Source organism: Beta vulgaris, chromosome 8 (assembly GCF_026745355.1).
Source record: "Beta vulgaris subsp. vulgaris cultivar EL10 chromosome 8, EL10.2, whole genome shotgun sequence".
In the NCBI taxonomy this organism is placed as follows: Eukaryota; Viridiplantae; Streptophyta; class Magnoliopsida; order Caryophyllales; family Amaranthaceae; genus Beta; species Beta vulgaris.
In genome coordinates, this window is record NC_079209.1 from 15,249,292 (window position 1) to 15,271,364 (window position 22,073).

Genomic DNA, 22,073 nt, shown 5'->3' on the forward strand with positions numbered 1-22,073 from the left:
TTGTCGGATGATCTGGATATGAATCTGTTCAGTGCAGCTACCCTTCCTGTCAGCTTCTGGACCTCTTTCAGGTTTCGCGTGACTGAATGTTGATTAGTGCTTGCACTTGGCTGGGATTGGCTTCTATTCCTCGCTGGGTGACTATGTAGCCCAAAAACTTGCCTGCTGGGACACCGAAGGAACACTTGCTAGGATTAAGCTTCATCCCATACTTCTTTAAGACTTCAAAGGTTTCCTGCAGGTGGTCCACATGATCCTCTGCTTTCTTTGTTTTGACCAGCATGTCATCTATATAGACTTCCATCGTGTCCCCCAGCTGCTTCTCGAACATCTTGTTGACTAGCCGCTGGTAGGTGGCACCCGCATTTTTTAGCCCAAAGGGCATTACCTTGTAGCAATAGATGCCTCTTTCAGTCATGAAGGCGGTCTTTTCTTGGTCTGCAGGATCCATTAGTATCTGATTGTAACCTGAGTACGCATCTAGGAACGTTAGCCTTTCATGGCCAGCTGTAGCGTCCACCAATGCATCAATATGTGGCAGCGGGAATGGATCTTTGGGGCACGCCTTATTGAGATCTGTAAAATCGATGCACACCCGCCATTTGCCATTTTTCTTTCCAACAACCACCACGTTAGCTAGCCAGTCGGGATATTTGACTTCTCGGATTTTGCCAGCTTTGAGTAGCTTGTCCACCTCCTCGTTGACTATCATATTTCTTTCTGGAGCAAACTTCCTTCTTTTCTGCTTCACGGGCTTTGAGTTGGATCGACGTTTAGCTTATGGGTGATGATGTCAGGCTCAATGCCTACCATATCTTCATGGCTCCAGCAAAACAGCTTACATTTTTCTTTAAGAATTCAATAATCCGCTGCTTCTCCTCAGCTGGCAGGGATGCCCCAATCTGCACGGTCTGCTCTGGCTTTGCTGGGTCCAACGCCACTTCATCTACATCTTGATCTGTTGGCTTGGCTGGCGCTGGACCTTGCTGTAATTGCTAGATAGATTCCTTTTTTGCTTTTAGAGATATGCTATAGCATTCCCTAGCCAGCTTGCGATCGCCCCTGATTTCTTGTACTCCCCACTTGGTAGGGAATTAATAGTCTGGTGATAGGTGAAGGTACAGCTCGCATTTTGTGGATCCATGGTGTCCCCATTATGATGTTGTATGCTGAGGGACAATCTACCACATTGAACCTGGTTTGGAGGTTGACTCCTTTTGCATAGTGGGCAATACGATTTCTCCGAGCGTTGTAGCTGGCTCGCCATTGAACCCGAACAGAACGGTTGCTTTCCTGAGGATATCAGCTTCCTGCAGCCCCATGCTTTCTAGAGCACTTTTGAAAATGATATTAGCTGAGCTGCCATTGTCTATCAAGACTCGCTTCATGAGGCAATTGCTGACGGTGAGAGAACGACGAGGCCGTCATGATTATCAGCTTCCTCATCTCCATCTTCTTCGTCGAAGCTGATGGTCATGCTTCTGAGCTTTTTCTCTTCAGCACTCCTCAGCGGGCTAGGTGCAGTTTTGGAACCTTCTCGAGCAAATCTCTTGGCTGCAGAGTATGTTAGTCCACATATTTCTGAACCTCCAGAGATAGAATTGATTACCTTATCGTGTAGGGGCTCAGGTGGCGGATGAGGCTGTTGCTGGCTGGGGCCAGCTTTATCTTCTTGCTGCCCCTTCTTCCCCATCAAGTGCTCGAGATAGCCCTTCTTGAGCAGCCATGCCACCTCCTTTTTGAGAGCATTGCATTCTTCTGTTCGATGGCCATGGTCGCCATGGTAGCTACACCACTTGGTGGTGTCCTTCTCGCTGTCTGGTCTGTCGCTTTTGCGAGGCCACCTAACTGTGGTTCCCAGCTTTTCTAGTGCGTTTACTACGCCTCCTGCATCCACGTTAAAACAGTAGGAAGCAATGGAAGGGTAATCTTGTTAGATGATTTACCTGTGGCCTTGCTGGCTACGTTATTACTTTCGCGCTTCTGATATGGCTGATGGCGCCAATCAGTCTTCTTCTGGTTCTGGGATTTCCGATCGTAGCTAGGCTCGCTACGTACCTGGACGCCTCGTCCTCCTCGACACGTATCTCAGCCATAGCTCTGGCCCTGACCTCTTCGAATGTGCCACATGGGTACCTGGTCAATTCATAATACAATCTAGATTTATAGGTTAGTCCTCTCCTGAATGCTTCGATAGCTGTGGGAACATTCCAGGTTTGACAGAGATCATTTCCTTGTTGAATCGATCCAGGTACTGCCTCACAGCTTCATTGGCTTTCTGGGTGATGCGGTACAAGTCGCCGGTGTGCTTCTCTAGGACTCTGCTGCTTGCAAACTGCATATAAAACTTGTTAATTAAAGCAGCAAAATTTTGGATGCTACCTGGCTTAAGACTTATCAGCCATTGTAAAGCGGGCCCAGATAGGGTGGCCCCGAAGGACTTGCACATGGTGGCTTCTCAGCAGATGCTCAGGAATGGACAGAGTCCACATCTTCTGTTTATATTGAGCACATGGTCATAGGGATCCGCAGCTCCATCATACAGCTTGTGAGGCTGGGTCACGTTGATCTTTTTGGGAATCCTGGCTCTTGCGATTTCTTCCACGAAGGGGGATTGGCGTAGCCATCAGGAGATTCTTCAGCCACAGGGGTAGGTGCTCCAGGCAGCTTCGTCAGCATGCGAAGTATTTTCCTGTTCTGAGATTCTAGGAGCGCCATTTTCTTAGCTGCGGATCAGCTTCATCTGCTTCATCGTCGGACCTAGCTGCTCCATCTTCACCTTCACTGGCCTCGGAATCTTCGAGATCAAGCACTTAGGAATTTGTTCCGGATACGCTGTTTGGGCGTTTTGCTACTTTTGACAGAATCCAATTTCTTTCTGAGGCTGTCAATGGTCTGCTGGGCCTCAGATTGAGTGCGGTGAAGGTCCTCTTGAGCCTTCAGCAAAGCCGCTTTCATTGCTTCAGCAGAATCGTCAGCCATTTCAAAGTTGGGTTGAAGTGTTTCTTTTTTTGGGATTTTGATGAGAGTTTAGCTGTAGAGCCCCACGGTGGGCGCCAAACTGTTTATGCCAAATTCTGATCAGGCAGAACTTAGCTGAGGATCTACAGCTAATGGAGATGCAGCTACAAACAACAAAGATACTAGCTAGGAATTAAAGAGAATGCAAAGCAAAGACAAAGACACCAAGAAATGGTGACGCGGAAAACCCCAGGAAGAGGGTAAAAACCGCGGGTGGAATTGAGTCCACCAATCCACTATTTGAGAAGATTACAACTTATAGCTAGCAGCTAGCAGCTTAGAGCTTGTACTAAATACACTTAGAATATTGTAAATGTAGAAGAGAGAAAGAATGTAAGTAAATGCAATGTAAAGACTTGTGTTGTACAGAGTGTTATTCCCTTCTATTTATACTAATACAATTGTATAACGTTACTCCTTATTTGAACGTTGCATAACTAACTTCCCTACGAAAGTGCCACAACTCCTAGAATCTAGGGAGATCTCTTCTTCTGCTGGCTAACCACTTCCTCCTATTTCTTTGGCGTAACGTCACTTATTTGGACTTGGTCTTGATCAGTATCCAATGCTCTTTCAACTGAATTTATTCAACTCCCTTCGTCTCTGCTTGCTGTAGCTGCTACCTGATAATCCCTAGCTGGGACAGATGCATAATCTGCAGGTTCAGCTTAGGAAATTTTTAGGACATAACACACTTCTATAGACACAACAAGGATGAGACAATTTGATAAAATGAAGGGGGAAAAACTGCTTAATTCACATATTAGCTTCACTGTCATTTTTTATCCTTGTACAGAAATGAGCTGATCCATATTACGAATTGGATGAAGTTTTCTGTAATACAAATCAACAAACATTTATACTATAAGAAGGCCTTAGAATTAAGTTTTATCTTGACAAAATCGTACTAAAAGTTTCCGTTTCTTACCGAGATACAGTACTCACTAGATTCACCAGGACCTTGTCTACTTGAGTTAACAAAAATGGAAACAGGAGCCATGAGTGACTTAACAAACTGATTTCGCAGCTTTAATAACTGCCTCGGCTGTGATACCATACTAAGATGCGATACAAAAAGGAACTGTTGTTTTCACATTGCTTGCGTCATTTCAGGTAGTTTACCTTTTCTTATATATTACTCTATCATGGTATCACTGTTAACATATGGAGTATAGAGCAATTTATTAGCATAATTTGTTGATGTCATGGTTCTGAGGTTTTTTTTTACCTCACGTAAGTAAGATAAATGTGTTTGTTGTCACTCCCATGAGGTACACATATGTTAAAAGATTAATTTATGAAGGCGCTTTTACTCGCACAAGCGCACACCGAATGCATTCTCTTGTTTTATGCATTCGCTAGATGGTTGGTCCTATAAGATATATCTCTATTGTCTTCAATTGAGTCTTCCTTGTGAGTTTCATTAGTTTAATTGTCTATCATCTATATATTTCTTTCAAATGTCGTATTATGTCCTTTTCTTTCCCCCTCCTTTCCGTTCTGTGGGGATGGGAGATAGGGAAGGGTGACGTGATGAAACCTACTAGTGATTACCCTTGAATATAGACAAGTGTCATGCAACATTTTAAGGGACGTTCTGCAACTGTTTTCAGTCAAAAGATTTGACGGAGGAACTGCAAAAATTACAACCGAGAAAGGCATTTTGATATCCTAATTAATACATGTGTAATCAAAATTAGTACATCTGTGTATAAGGGCGGAGCATGCAAATTGTTTTCCATAAGAAGGGCTTGGATGGATACACACACACAATAACAAGATATCATATAACAGGGTGTTCGTCAGTTATAACTTTTTGTGTAGTTCGTTTAGGTCATGTTTTATGTGAACTATTGGAAGAAGGGCTTGGATGTTCATATTTTTTTTTTCTTCCTAAGATGGTTCTTATTTGTTATCGTATATTTTTTTTTTTTGTAGACATGGATTCTAGTTGGATAGATTTACCAAAAGGCCATCCCGCTTATTATAATGGTTGCATGAAATTCTTAGAGCTTGCTAAAGAGACTCTTGTTGAAGGAAAAACTCGATGCCCATGTAATAATTGCAAGTTAAACAAATGGTTTAAGTTGGAAAAAGTAGGAGGCCATATTTTATTGTACGGTTTTTATAAGAACTACAAAAATTGGATTTTTCATTGTAGTCATCAAGGGGTAACAACTTAGGGCTCCTAGTGATCAAGCAAAGGAGTAGGTCGAGATGATATTGATGGGTTACTAAATGCAGCTTTTAGGGTTGGTAGTCCACATCCACTAACGAACCCTCGTTATTAAATGAGTTGAATTCTGATGACGAAGATTAAATGAGATGCATGAAGAGGTAAATTTTCAATTCGAGGTAGGTGATGAATATGTATCAATTAACACCGACGCAGAAGAGACAAGGTACAATAGACTCAAGAATGCTTCTAAAGCGAGTCTATATGAGGGGTGTACTACTTTTTCAAAGCTATCGTTTCTATTGCACTTATTTCACCTTAAGTGTATGTTCCACTGGTCTACTGAGTCATTTAATAAATTGCTTGAACTTCTATTAGACGCATTTCCTTATATTATGGAGTTCCCATCGTCTTATTACAAAAGCATGAAGATAATTAAAGATTTGGGTTTAGGTTATGAGAAAATCCATGCATGTCCAAATGATTGCATGTTATATTAGGGGAATTTTGCAGACAAAAGTGAGTGTCATATTTGCCACACACCAAGATGGCAAAATGTGAAAGGCAAGCAAGGTGATACAAGTGAGAAAGGTAAAGAAACATGTACGAAGGGGGTGCCAGCTAAAGTAATGCGGTATTTTCCTCTCATCCCTAGACTAAAGAGGCTTTACATGTCATCTAATACTGCAAGAGACATGAGATGGCATTTTGACCGCAAGGACGAAAAAATTATTAGCCACCGGCAGATGGAGAGGCTTGGAAAAAATTTCATGATAGATATGAGAATTTGCTAAAGATCCTCGTAGTGTTAGACTGGGTCTAGCAAGTGATGGTTTTAATCCATATCGTCTTATGAACACTAATTACAGTACATGGCCATGATTCTGATTCCTATAATTTGCCTCCTTGGCTTTGTATGAAGTCATCTAAATTATTTTGTCCTCGATATTCCTGTAAAATATGGTCTTGGTATTGATATTGATGTGTATTTGCAACCACTAATCCATGAGTTAAAATTGTTGTGGGAAGGTGTAGATGCCTTTGATGTTTATAGTGGAAAAAACTTTAAACTACGAGCATCCTTACATTCCACTATAAATGACTTTCCTGCATATGCTATGTTGTCGGTCTGGAGTACAAAAGGTTATAAAGCTTGCCCTACTTGTGCCAATTCTACTTGTTCAATATTTTTGGTGGTAAAATTGTCTACCACGGTTCTCGAAAATGGTTACCGATTGATCATCCTTACCGTTCTCAAGCTAATTTATTTGATGGGAAAGAGGAATATGGCCTTGCCCTAGTCCATGCTAGTGGGATAGAAATTTTGAAGCAGCAAGAAGAGGTTAATTATGTTTATGGAAAATCAAAAATGGTTCCTAAAAAAAGAGGGAGAGAAGAAGTTCAGGATGATGAAATTGATAATGATAATGATAAGGTTCTTTGGAAAAAGAAAAGTATATTATTTGACTTGGAATACTGGGAACATAATCTTCTTAGACACAATTTAGATGTTATGCACATTGAGAAGAATGTGTGTGATAATCTCTTAGGAACTCTTTTAGAAACCGAAAAGAGTAAGATGATGAAAGCTAGGAGGCTCTCAAACAAATAAATATAAAATCTCATCTTTGGCTTCAAATGCATCCTAATCGTGTTAAAGAGTATATGCCTCCACCTTCATACAACATGGATAAAGAAGAAAAAGAACGGTTTTTGAGAGTCTTGAAAAAGCTCTGAGTTCCTGATTTTGGATCAAATTTGAAAGATGTGTGAACATGAAGGAGCGTAAACTTATTAATATGAAAAGCCACGACAATCATATCCTCATGCAAGAAATCCTTCCTTGCTTGCTTAAGAGCATCAAATGCCACAAAAGTTATTGATTTGCTTGAGGAGTTGTCGTACTTTTTTAAGAAGATTTGTTCAACCACCATTGATAAAGGAGAGTTAGATACCATTCAGTCAAAGCTTGTGCTGACCCTTTGTAAGATGGAGAAAGAGTTCCTCCTAACATTTTTCACAATTATGGTTCATCTACTAATTCATTTAGTGGATGAGGTTAAACTCGGCGGACCTGTTCATTACAGATGGATGTATCCTATTGAAAGGTCATTATTTCTAATTTCATATTTTCTTTTAATTTGTTATTTTTTTTATATATAAAAATCCATCGTCAAATCTTCTCTTATCTCTTTCATACCATACAATCTTCATATATATTAAGGTACTTGGCCTTTTTGAAATCTCATGTTAGCAATAAAGCACAACCTGAAGGGTCCATAGCTGAAGGTTCCTTTTATGGGAGACAATTAAATTGTGCTCGAGATATTTAGAAAGTGTTGATACCATGTTCAACAGATCGAAAAGAAATGATGACGAGGTTCCACACATCAATAACTATCTATACAACTCAGGTTGTCGCGTAATTGGAAAGAGAGAAAATGTGCATCTTGATGACAAAAGTTTAAAGCAAGCACATCGCTATGTTTTACTTCATTCGGATGAGATGAAACCAGTGTTTGAGTAACACTAGTAGAAAAAGGTCAATTTGCGTCACACCTGGGACCCCTATTTGCGCCGGACTTGGGTCCGACGGCACAGGTCTCGACGCAAATGACCTATAATTGATCTGCGTCGTATACTGAAACGACGCAGATCTTAGAGCTATTTGCGTCGCACGTCGTATACGATGCGACGCAAATTGCTTCCACAGCTTCACAAAACAGGACGAATAGAAGGGGATCTGCGTCGCACATAGCAAAGGGTGCGACGCAAATCAAGCATCTGCGTCGCACCTTGTGCCTTGTGCGACGCAAATGACTGATGTGAAAAAAAAAAATACAGTACCAAAGCATGAATGCTATGCTTTGGTACTGCACCACAACCAAACAGAAACTTCAAAATCACCACAACCAAATAGAAACTTCAATTAAAAAATGATAATGAATGTGTAGAGATAGATCTGGAAAAATAAAACTAATAACAATACCGTACAAAAAATTTAGAACATATATATTACAATAATTCATAAAAACAAATCTGGAAAAATGAAAACGAAGATGCAGCGAAAAATGTTGGAGCTTCCACCTTCATTCTCGTTGTTATACTTCGAACACATCTGGAAAAATGAAAACGAAGATGCAGCGAAAAACGAAAAAATTCACGAAAATGAAAAAACGAGGTCTTCAAACAAGATCTGAAAAAAATGACAAATTACAAACAATTAAGACAGGCGAAAAACAAGAAAAAGAAAAAGAAAAAAAAAATAACTTACCTTATTTTTGGAGTGTGAAGAACGAAATCGCTACTTGTGAAGTTTGTTGCTTCTCGAATGTTCTTGATGTGAAAACGAACAAGTTACCTTCGAATGACAAGTTCACGGATGCAGACAAAATTGTTGATGTGAAAACGAACGAAATGAAGTTCGTTCTTCGAACAAGTTCACGGATGCAGACGAATGTTGTTCACGGATGTTGCTCTTCGAACTGTGGAATTGTTGATGTGAGAACGAACAAAATGGAGTGAGAGAGGGAGAAGGAGGAAGAGAAGAGAGAGAAGAGAGAGATGACGACCGCTGGAATTTTTAGGTTAAGGAAAGAAATGGAGTGAGTGAGGGAGGGAGAAGGAGAGAGAGAGAGGAGAGTGATAGGAAGCGCGAGGCCGCTGAAATGTTTAGGTTAAGGAATTTTTAGTTTTTAGGTTTAAACCCAAAAACACGCGGGTTATGGGCCGCGAATCTCCGTCGGACGGGTCATGAAGTCCGACGCAAATTAGGCTTTTGCAACGCGCTAAATTAACATGCGACGCAGATCCGTGAAGACGATTTGCGTCGTATGTGCCTGAAGGTCCGACGCACATTAGGTTTTTGCAACGCACATATGTTACATGCGACGCAAATAGCTCATATTGGTGCTCACTTACACATGATGTGTGTCGCACCCTTCTTCGCGTGCGACGCAAATGACCCTTTTGCGTCATTTCCGTTTCTGTGCGACGCAAATCAGGGGACGCAAATCATTATTTTTCTACTAGTATAAGTACCATTATTGGTTATTTAGTGAATGTATCCATTATAACTTTAACAATAATTTTTTTCCAAATTCTTAAGTGGTTTTCATGCAAGCGGCAAGAGCATCGACGGGGCGGCGGCGAATGAATATAATGAAAATCAATGGAGACTTAACGAATTCTTCGATTGGTTTCAAAACCAGGTTATATGCTTTAAAATTTTGGCTTGCCTTAATTATTTTATATATCAATCAAAGTTTAACTTAATATTTTACCTGGAATTATAGATCCATAACCTAGATGATAGCACAGTAGAAGGAAAGTTGAGAAAAGTGTTGGCCGGTGGTTTAAGCAATCGCGGTAAAAGGATAAAAAGCGTCATTATTAATGGATATAAATTTGATACTGTGGGTCGTGAACGATTTTGGAAGACACAAAATTCTGGAGTGATGGTTGAAGTTGATGGCCAAGAGTATTATGGAAAGCTGAAAGAAATTTTTGAACTTGATTACTATGGTTCATTTAGGGTTGTAATGTTTCGTTGTGAATGGGTTGACATTTGTAGGGGTTTTAAAACATACCCGAGTGGCAGAGTTACTGTCAACTTCTCGAAGTTGATGCACACTGGTCGAAATTTGCATGATGATCCATTTGTTTTCTCTTCTCAAGCAAAAAAAAGTTTTTAATGTCGAGGATGAGATACAAAAAGGATGGCTGCACGTAATTAAGACTAAGCCCAAGGACTTGTTTGATATACCCAAGGATGATGAGATTCTAGGCTACAAGGGTTTTGGGTTTTTAGAATTTTATCATTATTCATTTGTGGATTTATGTTTTGATTTTGGATTCGAGTTCTTAACTTTTATTTAATGGTACTACATTGTCTATTCTACATTTATCTTTCTTATTATTCCTCTGTTTGCATTTTCCTCTTGATTTCACTTTATATCTACTTAAAAAATATGTAAATGAATGTGATATGCTGTAAATTATTTTGATTGGGTGAAAGCTTTGCTGAGGATATTGATTATTGATGTCATATTATATCGATTTATAGTATAAGCCACTTAATTAGGCTCTGTTGTTAATTTGTTGGTTAATTGCTTCATGCTCTGTTGTTTAGATTGGAGATTATTGTTGTTTTTCCGTGTCTTAAGTTAGCATGTTAATTAAAGGAACTAAGATTGGATAAAAAAAACTTAAGTTTTTGCTATCATCATGGGAAAAGAAACCCATAGTATAGGCTTATAGCATAGCTACTATATGATGAGAACTCTTTAAACTGGTCTTCGGATAAGTTGGTCGAGGGAAATAGAAGTTTTATATGACAATGAATCATGCAGTTAAATTCTGAATTCTTGATGTTTTCTACTCTGCTGCACGTAGTGACTGAAATCATTCACATAGATATTTGTATGCCTCGTTACTTGGGCACCTAACTAGTTAGAATATTTATTTCATTTTCTGAATCTCTAAGTACTATCTACAATCCACAACGTCCTGAACTTTCTACTTCAGGATCTTCCTAAATGTATGCTGCATTTGCATAATATTAGGTGAAGGTGCATAATAAAGGTCTCACTAAAGTGACAAATCTTAGTGCTTGCTGGTTAAAGTGTATTCTACTGCTCATTTAATTACTTATCTCGGCATTTTGTTCTTTCCATGTTTGCAAAACTGATTTTCATATTTTCATATCCATTGCAGAAAATTCAACTAGATTTTGTCTATAAATTCTAGGAAAAATTGACAATAGAGGTCTGAACTTTGGGTGATAATTTTTAAAAGGTCGGAACTATTGATTAATTTGTGTAGGTCCCAACTTTAGGGGGTCTTAATTTTTAGCGGGCCTCGATAGCTTAAAACTGAAGATTTTTTTTAAATCTCACCTAGTTCCTACATCCCTCCCTTAATTAACCCTTCTGATGTGACGCAAGTTTTACAAGTGATGACCTATTAAGTCAGTTTTAAGTCACTAAGGCCCGCTAAAAGTTAAGACCCCCTAAAGTTGGGACTTACAGAGGTTAATCAATAGTTCAGATCTTTTAAAAAATTTCACCCAAACTTCAAACCTCTATTGTCAATTTTTCCTAAATTCTACAGTGGTTATCTTTGGGTGGTGATGGTTGGAAAGAAAAATTGGAATATGCAGTGGACTTATTGAGACAATGCTTTCTGCTCTAGTGTGTTCTCTGACCTCAACATATTTTCTTTATGGCACTATGACTCTATCCGAGAAAAGGTCTGACCCAGTACGATTTGAGCCAAACACATCCCATCCAACTCGGGCTAACCTAGACCCACCCCATAACCCATATTGACACCCCAAACGCCACATAGGCTTGTCATGCCAATACTTTTTATTTTTATCTTCTAAAATAGATATGAGTTTTGTTAGGGTAAATTAGAGTTTTTTTTAATAAACAACCTAAATTATTGTATTATGTAAATTGTATATGACTTTTGGCACGTAATTCATAATATTATAATTTTTGTACTATTAGGAAGTGCTCAAAATGTGCTTCAATATATGACCCATTAACCGTATACTTTTACAACTTATGAAAATATATTTATTTAGGTGAATAATAATGTATTGTTTATTCTTTATTTTAGATACTTATAAAAGAAGCTTTAAGAATAGTGCACTAGAGGCGATGATAATTAAACATTTGGTCCAGCTTATTATTTTTATTCCATTAGAGAGTGCTAACAATGTATAAAAAGTGTAAATTTTTGGTTGAATGTTAACTCTGATAAACTTTTTATTTTTAAGTTGTGTTTTGGATCATATAACAATAAAAAAGGTTATAAGAAGTGTATGAATTTAATATAATATATAATTTTAACTACATAGAAGTACTTCTTCTGTATTTTTTTATCTTTGTCACTTCGAATCTTGAGTAATTTCATCGTTATAGAGCTTTATTTTTAAAATATACATTACGAAATGAGTATAAAAATGCTCAATGAGCAAAAATATAAAATAAAATAAAATAAAATGAAAAAAATATTGTGAAATGAGCAAAAATCATCGTACAATAAGGAAAAATGAGTGGTTCTCACTATAAGCGTGGCTCTCATATGAACATTTATCTGATAAGTTTTTGGATGATGAGAAATTAGAGTTTCGATTTATAAAAAAAAAACCTTAGAATATAATATCTGATAAGTTGAGTATAGCTAGTTATATAATCTAAAATATATTATCTTTAATCCACTCGAGATTCCTCAAAATATATTTCAACATAAGATCTTTTTAAATAAATTATACGATCATAAAAATTAAAATATGATTTATAACAAGAGTAGGACTATAATTAAAAAATATGAATTATAGTAGGTACAAGACTAAAATAGTTCTGTTAATTTTTTATAGTAGGTAATTATAGTAGGTACAAGACTAAAATATTTATGCCACCCACTGTAATTTTAGATCTTAAAGAGTATATACCTACTGTAATTATAGATCTTAAAGAGTACGTGGGTGGCATAAATAAAATAGATCAATAATGGTTATGAAAGAAAATTAGAGTTTTGATTTAATAAATTACCTAAGAGTTTGATAATCCTGACTAAAATAGTTTTGTTAATTTTTTATATCAATCATTGATACTTTATTTCATAAAACGACTCATATAAATTAATATGAAAAAGAAAATTATATAATAAAATAAAAAATGAGAAAATGATTATTTTATTTTACTTTACTTTATTTATTATAACATATGAATATAATTCTACGACATAAAAAAAAAAACTACCAGCGCCTCACACATGCTTCAAAAGCTAGTATTATATATTACCATTACCAATCAAGGTTGCTAGTTTTTCTTACTAATGTCTTGTATACATACTTCTTATGTATTTATACTTACACATACACATTCTCTCACTATTTCTCACTCTCCCACTCTCATACATCCTCACACTCTCTCATTCTCATACTTCCTCACACTCTCTCAACCTAGGGACTTCCCCGACCACTTCTCCGGCCAATTTTCCGATCATTCTCTCATCTCACACATTGAAGGAGGTTGAACGACATCATCATGCCATTATTCCTCTAACAACATCTCCGGCAACATTTCCGGTCATATAATGTGCAACTTTTCCGACCACATTGTTACATTATTAGTATTAATGGATTTTTTAAGTAATTTAATTTAAAAAATCGGACTCTAATGACTTGAAATTGCCAAAAAGCGCTTAGGCATCTGTTATAAATGCAGGAACCTGTGGTCAAGCGCCTAATTACAGGTATAGGCGGCTAAATTAGGCGTCCAATTACAAGTAGAGGCGCTTAAAATAGGCGTATGTACCTGTGGTTGGACGCCTATTAGGCGCATGTACCTATGGTTGGCGCCTATTTAAGGCGCCTATACCTGTAGTTGGCACCTATTTTAGGTGCCTATACTTGTGGCTGGGCATCTAATTTAGGCGTCTCTACTTGTGGTTAGGTGCCTGACCACAAGTTCAAGCGTTTATAACAGATGCATGAGCTCTTTTTTTGACTTTTTCAAGTCAATTCTCCACAAATTTTAGTCTAATTTACGAAGTGCTAGTTTCAAGACATTTTTATTAGTCGAAAAACTTTAATTACATTAACATTTTCCCTCGATATGACGATGTGGTAAAAAAAATTTGAAGTCGTTGGAATATGTGAGCTTGTTGGAAAATTTTGAAATTTTGTAGTCCTTCAATAAAAGAAATGAAAGACGGTGAAAGGGATGAGAGAGAGAGAGAGTGAAAAATGAGAGGAAATGGAAGATGTGCAGAGGAATGGAGGGGTTGGAAGGGGAATGAATGAGGGAATGGAAGGGGAAAGAAAAGGAAAAATCCTCGTATTTTTATACAAACATACAAACTATTAGTAAGAAACAATAAGGCGTCATTTAACAATACTCATAATCAATTGGTATTACCAATCTTCCAAAAAAAAAGTTGGAATTATCAGTTGGAGCTATGAAATGATCGAGATTGATACTGATTTTTCAGTTTAGTGTATGTGTCCAGTGTCAATAATTGTCCGATAATCAGCTCAATAAATGTAACGGTTGCAGTTATGCTCTGCGATTACTCTCGTAAAATATTACTCTAGGATTTTGCGCAGGGAAAGCTTAATGATTGGTGCACAAGTAGTGTGCAAGCTTCTCCGTTATGCACTTTGAATCTAGGTTGCATAGCGATCTTTTTGTTTTCTTTTTTGACGGGAGGTTACATGATGATCAAATGCCCACATACTGGCTAAAACAGTTCAAGTTCAATCCCATGAAATAAGATTTCCGTACATTCAAATACATCAGAGACATGCTCAAAGGCAAGTCTTCAAAACCCAAGCAATCATGAACATCAATTAACCTATTGTCCTATATCATTCATATCAAATGGGTATGAGACAGAATATCACAGCATTCGCTGATTTGATTTCCCGAACACCAAGCAACCGCCATCAGTTCCTTGCCTATCATAATATTAGAATCATCTATTGGACAAGGGAAAACAATGTGCAACAAGATTGCTCTAGTGGACTCAGCAATCGATAAAAAAAGCAAAGACGGCTGAAATCCCCTTATTATCAATCAAATTTCAGGCATAAATTCTAAGCTCATGCTCCCTAGCAACTTGTATCTCCTGATCCAGCGATATTTCTCACCACTCTCGAGCTATCATGTCTACAATCAATCAGTAACCATTGATCTGAGGCCTTGTCGTTGGTCCCATAAGCCTTGAAAAAGGCATCTGTGAACGGACAGGAAGTCCCTTTTGACCAGGAAGACTCTTTTGACTAGGAAGTCCTCTTTGACCAGATAATTGATCAACAGGCTTGGGATCTGAGACTGATCTCGAAAAGGCTTGGGCAAGGTCCACAGCAGAAACAGCTTTCCCAAAACGCAGTCCAGAATTTTCACCATTGGAAGCATTTGGGTGCTCAACCGGTTTGCGCCAAGTCTCTGGTGAAGGTTGCCTCTCCTGCTGGTGCTTCTCTGTGTCTCTGCCACTTCTCCAGTTCTCATTACGCCAATTCTTTCTCTGCGTATCAGCTTTCTGAGTATCTGCTCGTTGATCCCTCTTCTCATGGCCTCTTCCAGTCCTCTGATCAATGGAAAGATTATCGACCTTTTCACCCTGGCGTGAGGTATTTGCAGGTGCTGGCGCCAATTCACTGCGGGGGGAATCATTTTTCATCCTTCACATAAGATCAAAATTTAGTACAAGCAAGTGCATAGAAGCTTTAGTACTCCTCTGTAGTAAATTAATATTGCTTTGTGGCACAAAATACATCAAATTTTGATGTTTAGATTAATGGGTGAGTAAATCATTACCGGCTTGGACTAAGCACTTGATCATGGCTGGTGATAACATCATCAACACCACGCGCCTTCAAAACCTGGGCCATGAAAAATGAGACCAAGAGAAAAATAAATCCCAGATTATTACGCAGAAGTAACAAGCAAGACAGAAGCAGAACAGAATTTCTTTACAACAAATAAGCCACATGGAAATATTCCTGCAAGAATCATGAAATAAATCCTATTCCTGCAAGAATCATGAAATAAATCCCCCCCCCCCCCCCCCACTTCCCCACCAGCCAGTGCTGAAAAAAAGACATACATTCAGAGGACCCGGATATTCCCTACTGCTTCAAGAAGTGTCCCCCTCCCCAAGCATCAGAGGACAAAGGACCTTTCCATATCCTAGAGAAATAAGTAAACAGCATGTCTCTTTTCCCTTCAACTCCATGTTTTTTCATCAAGACGTTCACCAATGACCAGCCCTCAATTTCTCTCTCATAATGCACAAAATTCAAATTAAACAAAGATAACTTATAACTTGTCTCAGTTTGACTCTTCAGTCCATCAGTCTTCATATCCTATACTTGTCCATAAAGCCATCTTAAGATAGCATGAACACTTCGACCGTAGCTCACAAGTTAGTCAGGTAAACTCCTAGGAGACTCCAAATTAGATAGAAAATCAGCAAGAAAAGAAGAAAAATAGACTCATGCAAGACAATCCTGAAATTGTAACACTGACCATTTCACGCGGCCGAGCACCACCGAACAGTGACTTCCTGCATTTATACAAAACATATAGTCAACTCAAACCCAGATTCATCAATACTCAGGATATCAGATTTCAGCAACACATACAAACAATCCGTCTTGATTAATCCAACAATATATATTGGTCTTCAGGAAAAGATCATTCCATATAGACCAGTATGCAGCCCTTAGCAGTTATCACATAAAATGCAGCCAAAAATAAGCAATTCGACATACTCTAAAGTCTAAACTATTGCAACATATCCCCAATACAATTATAATGGAGATGACAGACCAGTAAATCAACAGGTTCTTCTTTATTTCAATTTTTTCTAAGATTCTTGTTCTCCTCTTAATCTATGGAGGTACGGAGGGGCATGGAAGTTAGCAAGGAACCCAAAAATCTCAATAAGATAATGTTCATGATGTAATTACTCTCAATAAGATAAAAAAAGATTTAAATTTGAAACTACAATATGTACTCCAACCTAAATTCTCGTCCCCCCATAGTTCGAAAATGCGGTTTCGATCACGATAGCGGTAAAGGTCATAGTGATGCGGGAACGGGAATGATGTGGTTGTTGTACCGCCAAATATCGGCTTAGGCCATGAGATTTTACTTGAATCCGCCTAAAACGCAGTCTTTTTTACACCTTTACGATGCGGATAGTATCGGTTCGGTAGGTCTGAAAACCTTTATGATACGATACGATGCGGCATTGTTTTGACACCATGCTCCCCCCCCCCCCCTTTCTTTACTTGCATACCATCAGTTAGATGTTGAAACTAGTGATTAGCATTAAAAGAACTTTCTATCCTATTATAATTTGAACTAGACACAACCAAGAGTAATATAGAATGTTGACTTCACCCCATAATAAACAAAAAACATAAACAACTAAATCGCCACCTTACCCCATATTACACAGCTAAAGAGAACTAGAAAGTAAACTGCTCTGGACATGGACATAATATTCCCTCCATCTTTGGTCTCCCATCAGATTAACTGCCACCATATTCTATCCTCATTTATTCATACTGAAACACTGTCAATTCCAAGCCAGTAGCCATTAGTTATACCCAGAAAAAATTCAGGACTTAATATACGAGGCAATGAGAAAGAAAATTGTATAACTAAATGCGTGTGACAGTTCCACGTCACAGCTTAGTGTCTAATGAAGTTCAGGGAGCATAGGATACTTATTGGACTCTCTGTAATGTAATATGTGAACCCCGCACACCCACTTTGCTTAACACTTTAAATTCCCAGTGATTGGCAATACAACATAAACACAACATCTATGCTTCACCATGAAACAATCACTAGATAAACACCATCACAATGTCAGCCTGCTACATTGCCATTCAACATCAACATCACCCTAATGCATCAAAGTACATCATGAAGATAGGGTAAAGAGGGATTGGAAAGACACAATTCTCCCTTCAAGTATAGAGAGGCTTTTTCCATTGGAGCTCTGATCTTAACATAACCCCTGCTACTCCATAATAAGCAAAAAACATAGACACTAAATAGCCACCTTACCCCATATTACACAGCTAAAGAAAACTAGAAAGTAAACTCCTCTGGACACGGACATGGACATAATATTCCCTCTCTTTGGTCTCCCATCAAATTAACTGCCACCATATCCTATCCTCATTTATTCATACTGAAACACTGTCAATTCCAAGCCAGTAGCCATTGAACATATATCACTGCCCAAGATTCCACATAATCAGCTTAGCATTATTTTAACAACCACAGAGACTTAAACAAAAGCTGAATTATCTCATAATTATGACTAAGGGTGCATTCTCTTCACCTGAATTCTCCTACACTAATCTGAACTTATGTGAACTCATCTGAGCTTATTGGAACTTATTGAAGTTTATTTCAAGGTGTTGGAACTTATCTCAAGTTAAGTGAACTTAACTTATCTCAACTTAACTGAACTTAAATTATATGAGCTACTGAACTTATCTGCATTTATTAAACCCTGAAACTTAAATTTTTTTTTTAAGGTGAAAAGAGCGCACTCTAAGTAGGGAAAAGGAAATTTGGTAAAGAGTTACTGCCTGTGCACGAGGCAAGAAATGATGGGATGAAGGCCATAAAGGAGCATGTAGCATGGACAGTGGGAGAGCATTACTAGCGCAACGACAGAGATTTCGATTAGACCTCACCAGAATGGTGCAATAGTGAAGAAAGTAACAAACATAGCATGACCTCCAAATCGTTTAGGAGGCATGTATAACGATTACTAGCAACACACAAAATCACGATTATAAAAGCTTCCTATATCTTAACACCATATTTAAAACTTCGCTTGTCCAAAGCATGATTGCATTCAATTGCATAATCTGCTTAACATGACTTTGGCCTCATTTACCAGAACAGAAAAGCAATTATTAAACCCTGAAACTTGATTTTTTTAAGGTGAAGAGAACGCACTCTAAGTAGGGAAAAGAAAATTTGGTAAAAGAGTTACTGCCTGTGCACGAGGCAAGAAATGAACTTATCTGCATTTATTAAACCTTGAAACTTAATTTTTTTAAGGTAAAGAGAACGCGCTCTAAGTAGAAATAAAATTTGGTAAAAGAGTTACTGCCTGTGCACGAGGCAAGAAATGAACTTATCTGCATTTATTAAACCCTGAAACTTAATTTTTTTTAAGGTGAAAAGAACGCGCTCTAAGTAGGGAAAAGAAAATTTGGTAAAAGAGTTACTGCCTGTGCACGAGGCAAGAAATGATGGAATGAAACTCATAAAGGAACATGTAGCATGGACAGTGGGAGAGCTAGCGCAAGGACAGAGATTTCGATCAGACCTCACCAAAATGGTGCAATAGTGAAGAAAGTAACAAACATAGCACGACCTCCTAAATCGTTTAGGAGGCATGTATAACGATTACATAGCAACACACAGATCACGAGGACTTATGAAAGCTTCCTATATCATAACACCATATTTAAAACTTTGTTTGTCCAAAGCATGATTGCACCCAATTGCATAATCTGCTTAATATGACTTTGGCCTCAGTTATCAGAACAGAAAAGCAATTATAAAGCAGCACAAAGAAGTCATGAGGACACTCCATTAGATGTTTAAGATTCTAGACTTTCTCACTATGTCACCACCAAAAGAGCTATTTCGAGCTAAGAGAATTGTATGTAATGGGCATCCGGAGGTCAGGTATGCAAATTAAATGACTAACAAGTATAAAAGGGAGTAGTAATAACTGCATCTTGTGGTGTTAAGCAATATAGCCGGCTACTTACCTTTCTATTTTGATGCCTCCATCTGAATGATCTACTGGCTGTGAACGAGGCTTCAAGTTTAATTTTGGACGCTCCACAACCCGATGCCCTGATTCACTGCCACTTACCCCAGGATTCCCATGACGTGCTTCACTACTAGCTGGTATAGGCTTCACATGACTTCCATTTCCAAGGATACTAACAACTTCTGAGTGATTAGTATCATTCGGAGGTTGATATCCCTTCACAGAGACAGAAAAATGAGTATTAGCAATACCATAAGTCCATAACCATTTACCATGGAGTACTAAACATCCTTAATCATCTAGCATGACAATCATACCTGCCTATAATCAATGCCAGACAGCTCCTGGGCATCCAGCGGCTTTGATCTCGGAAGCAGCTTCAATTTAGGTCTTTCACCCACTTCTGGAGGATGCTGCAACTCAGGACCCCCTGATTTTCCATCGGGATAAGCTGGTTGACCCTCGTTAGTAAACAATACAGAACTCTGCACTGGAGAATGCACCCTCTCAACACCCGGCATCTCCTTGAAACCACCTCGACCCGCTTCTTCAATTGCAAGACCCCTTTCCACATGCCCCACCAGCGTAGTCTCATAGTATTCCCTTTCACTCATAAAGTTCACACCACCAACAGAAGGGTCATTTTCCCTCCCATACAAGCTATTACGGGAATCCAACGGCTTAATGACCTCTATATCCACCTGCTGCTGCAACGGCTTAGTTTGCCATCTCCCTGAAGAAATCTGGTCTAGTGCACTCGCTTGTGCAAACTTGGAAACCGCACTCTGCCCACTCCAAGGTGAAGCATCCGGCTCGCCCACACCACGTGGCTCTTTCCTTGCACCCCATGCATTCGGCCGAGAACTCACACCCACACTCGAATGGCCTCCCTCTACAACCCTAGCCGAGTAAGAACTCCCACTAACACCCCCCATTTGAGGCGCCACGGGCCCCAAACTCGGCTGCCCAGACAATTTCCCACTATCCACTCCGACCACTCGTGGCTCAGAACGAACAACGGAAGCTCCAATACTATCATCATTCACAGTCCTACGAGGGGCGGAAGCACCACCGTCAAGTGGCTTCCGCTCATCCTCATCAAAATTCCTACCTATATTAACAGTACTAGTAAGAAAAGGGGTCTTATTTTCATCCAAACTCCTCATCGAACCCGATGAACTCGGGCGCAATCGATGTTCAGATCGGCCTCCCATTGAGTTCCCCCATGTACTTGGACGATCGTAAACTGGTCGATCAGTCGGCCTCACAATCCTGTTAATAATTCCCACAGTATTATCAAGCTAGGGTTTCAAATCCAGATCCAACCCAAACAAAAAAAAACACAAAAAACTTGCTTTTGCAGGCAAATTACAATCAAATCAAACACGGAAGAATAACAAATCAATAGAAAATCCAGCTACCTCAGATCTTAGGGCATCGAAATCAAACGTACTTTGATAAATTAAAAACAAAACAAAAAAATTAAGTAGAAATTGATAGAATTAAGAAGAAGAAAAGAGGACATACACGCCAGGAGCAGAAGGGAGAGAAATATCGGCAGGTATGGAACCACCATGAAAGTCCTTGAGAGTCATGGTGCTGCCGCTGAAGGTTTTCTTCTTCGACATTTTTTTTCTCTCCCTCTCTTTATATGTTCAGCTGTAAATTCAAATCAAATACCTTAGTTTAGTAATTGCTAATATGGTTTGATTAATTCAAGAAAAGTGCTTGCGAAAATGGAGGAAAGAGAAAGAAAGAGAGAGACAGAGGTCGAAGGTCGATGCAATGGTGGATTCGATGAACCAGGTGAGAAGGAGAGAGAGAGAGAGAGAATTTGATGTTGTTAGGCTAATAGGAGTATTATAAAATTGAAAATCAATTAAGGATAATTTGTGAACAAAGCCAAATACATATAATAACTTCATTTTAGTCTTCGTTTGACAGAGCGTAAAACATTTTCCTGTAAAATTATTTTCATCTATTTTTGATTTTACATCATTTAGGCTATGTTCTTTTGGACTGAATAAATGGAAATTCAGTTCAGTTCAGTTCAGATCCAATTAGTTCAGTTCAGATCAGATCAGTTCAAACTACAACTTATTGATTATTATTATTATTATTATTATTATTATTATTATTAGTATTATTATTATATTCTTATTATTGTTGTTATTGTTATTGTTATTATTATTATTATTACTACTAATACTATTACTATAACTATTACTATTACTATTACTATTACTATTACTATTACTATTACTATTACTATTACTATTTTTATTATTATTATTGTTATTTTATTATTATTATATTATAATTATATTATATTATATTATAATTATTATTGACAATGTCACTTTTAAGCTTTTTGGAGGGTATTTTTTAACCCATTGAACATAAAATAAGGGAGCGAGACAAGTGATAAAAAGAGTAATTTTTGGTGAAAGAAGCGAAAGATAGAAAAGTAATACTCCCTGCGATTTATTTTGTTGTTCCTATTTTGAATAGTTTTGTGAAAGGAAATTGGTCAAAA

General features: G+C 38.2%; 1 protein-coding gene across 2 annotated transcripts; it reads right to left on the minus strand.

Moving 5' to 3' along the window:
- Nucleotides 1–14,449: 14,449 nt before the first annotated feature.
- On the minus strand, nt 14,450–21,416 carry LOC104883053 (hypothetical protein). Of its 2 annotated transcripts, XM_019247262.2 has the most exons (7): nt 21,303–21,416; nt 21,065–21,196; nt 19,855–20,809; nt 19,533–19,753; nt 16,243–16,279; nt 15,532–15,596; nt 14,450–15,395 (listed from the first exon to the last, which is right to left on the minus strand). In XM_019247262.2, exons 2-7 carry the CDS (start codon nt 21,163–21,165, stop codon nt 14,891–14,893), a joined length of 1,884 nt encoding a protein of 627 aa, XP_019102807.2. In that variant the 5' UTR covers nt 21,166–21,196; nt 21,303–21,416; the 3' UTR covers nt 14,450–14,890. The 2 variants fall into 2 exon arrangements, with proteins under 2 accessions (XP_019102807.2, XP_019102806.2); XM_019247261.2 differs by having other exon boundaries at nt 21,065–21,412.
- Between the last annotated feature and the right edge of the window lie 657 nt (nt 21,417–22,073).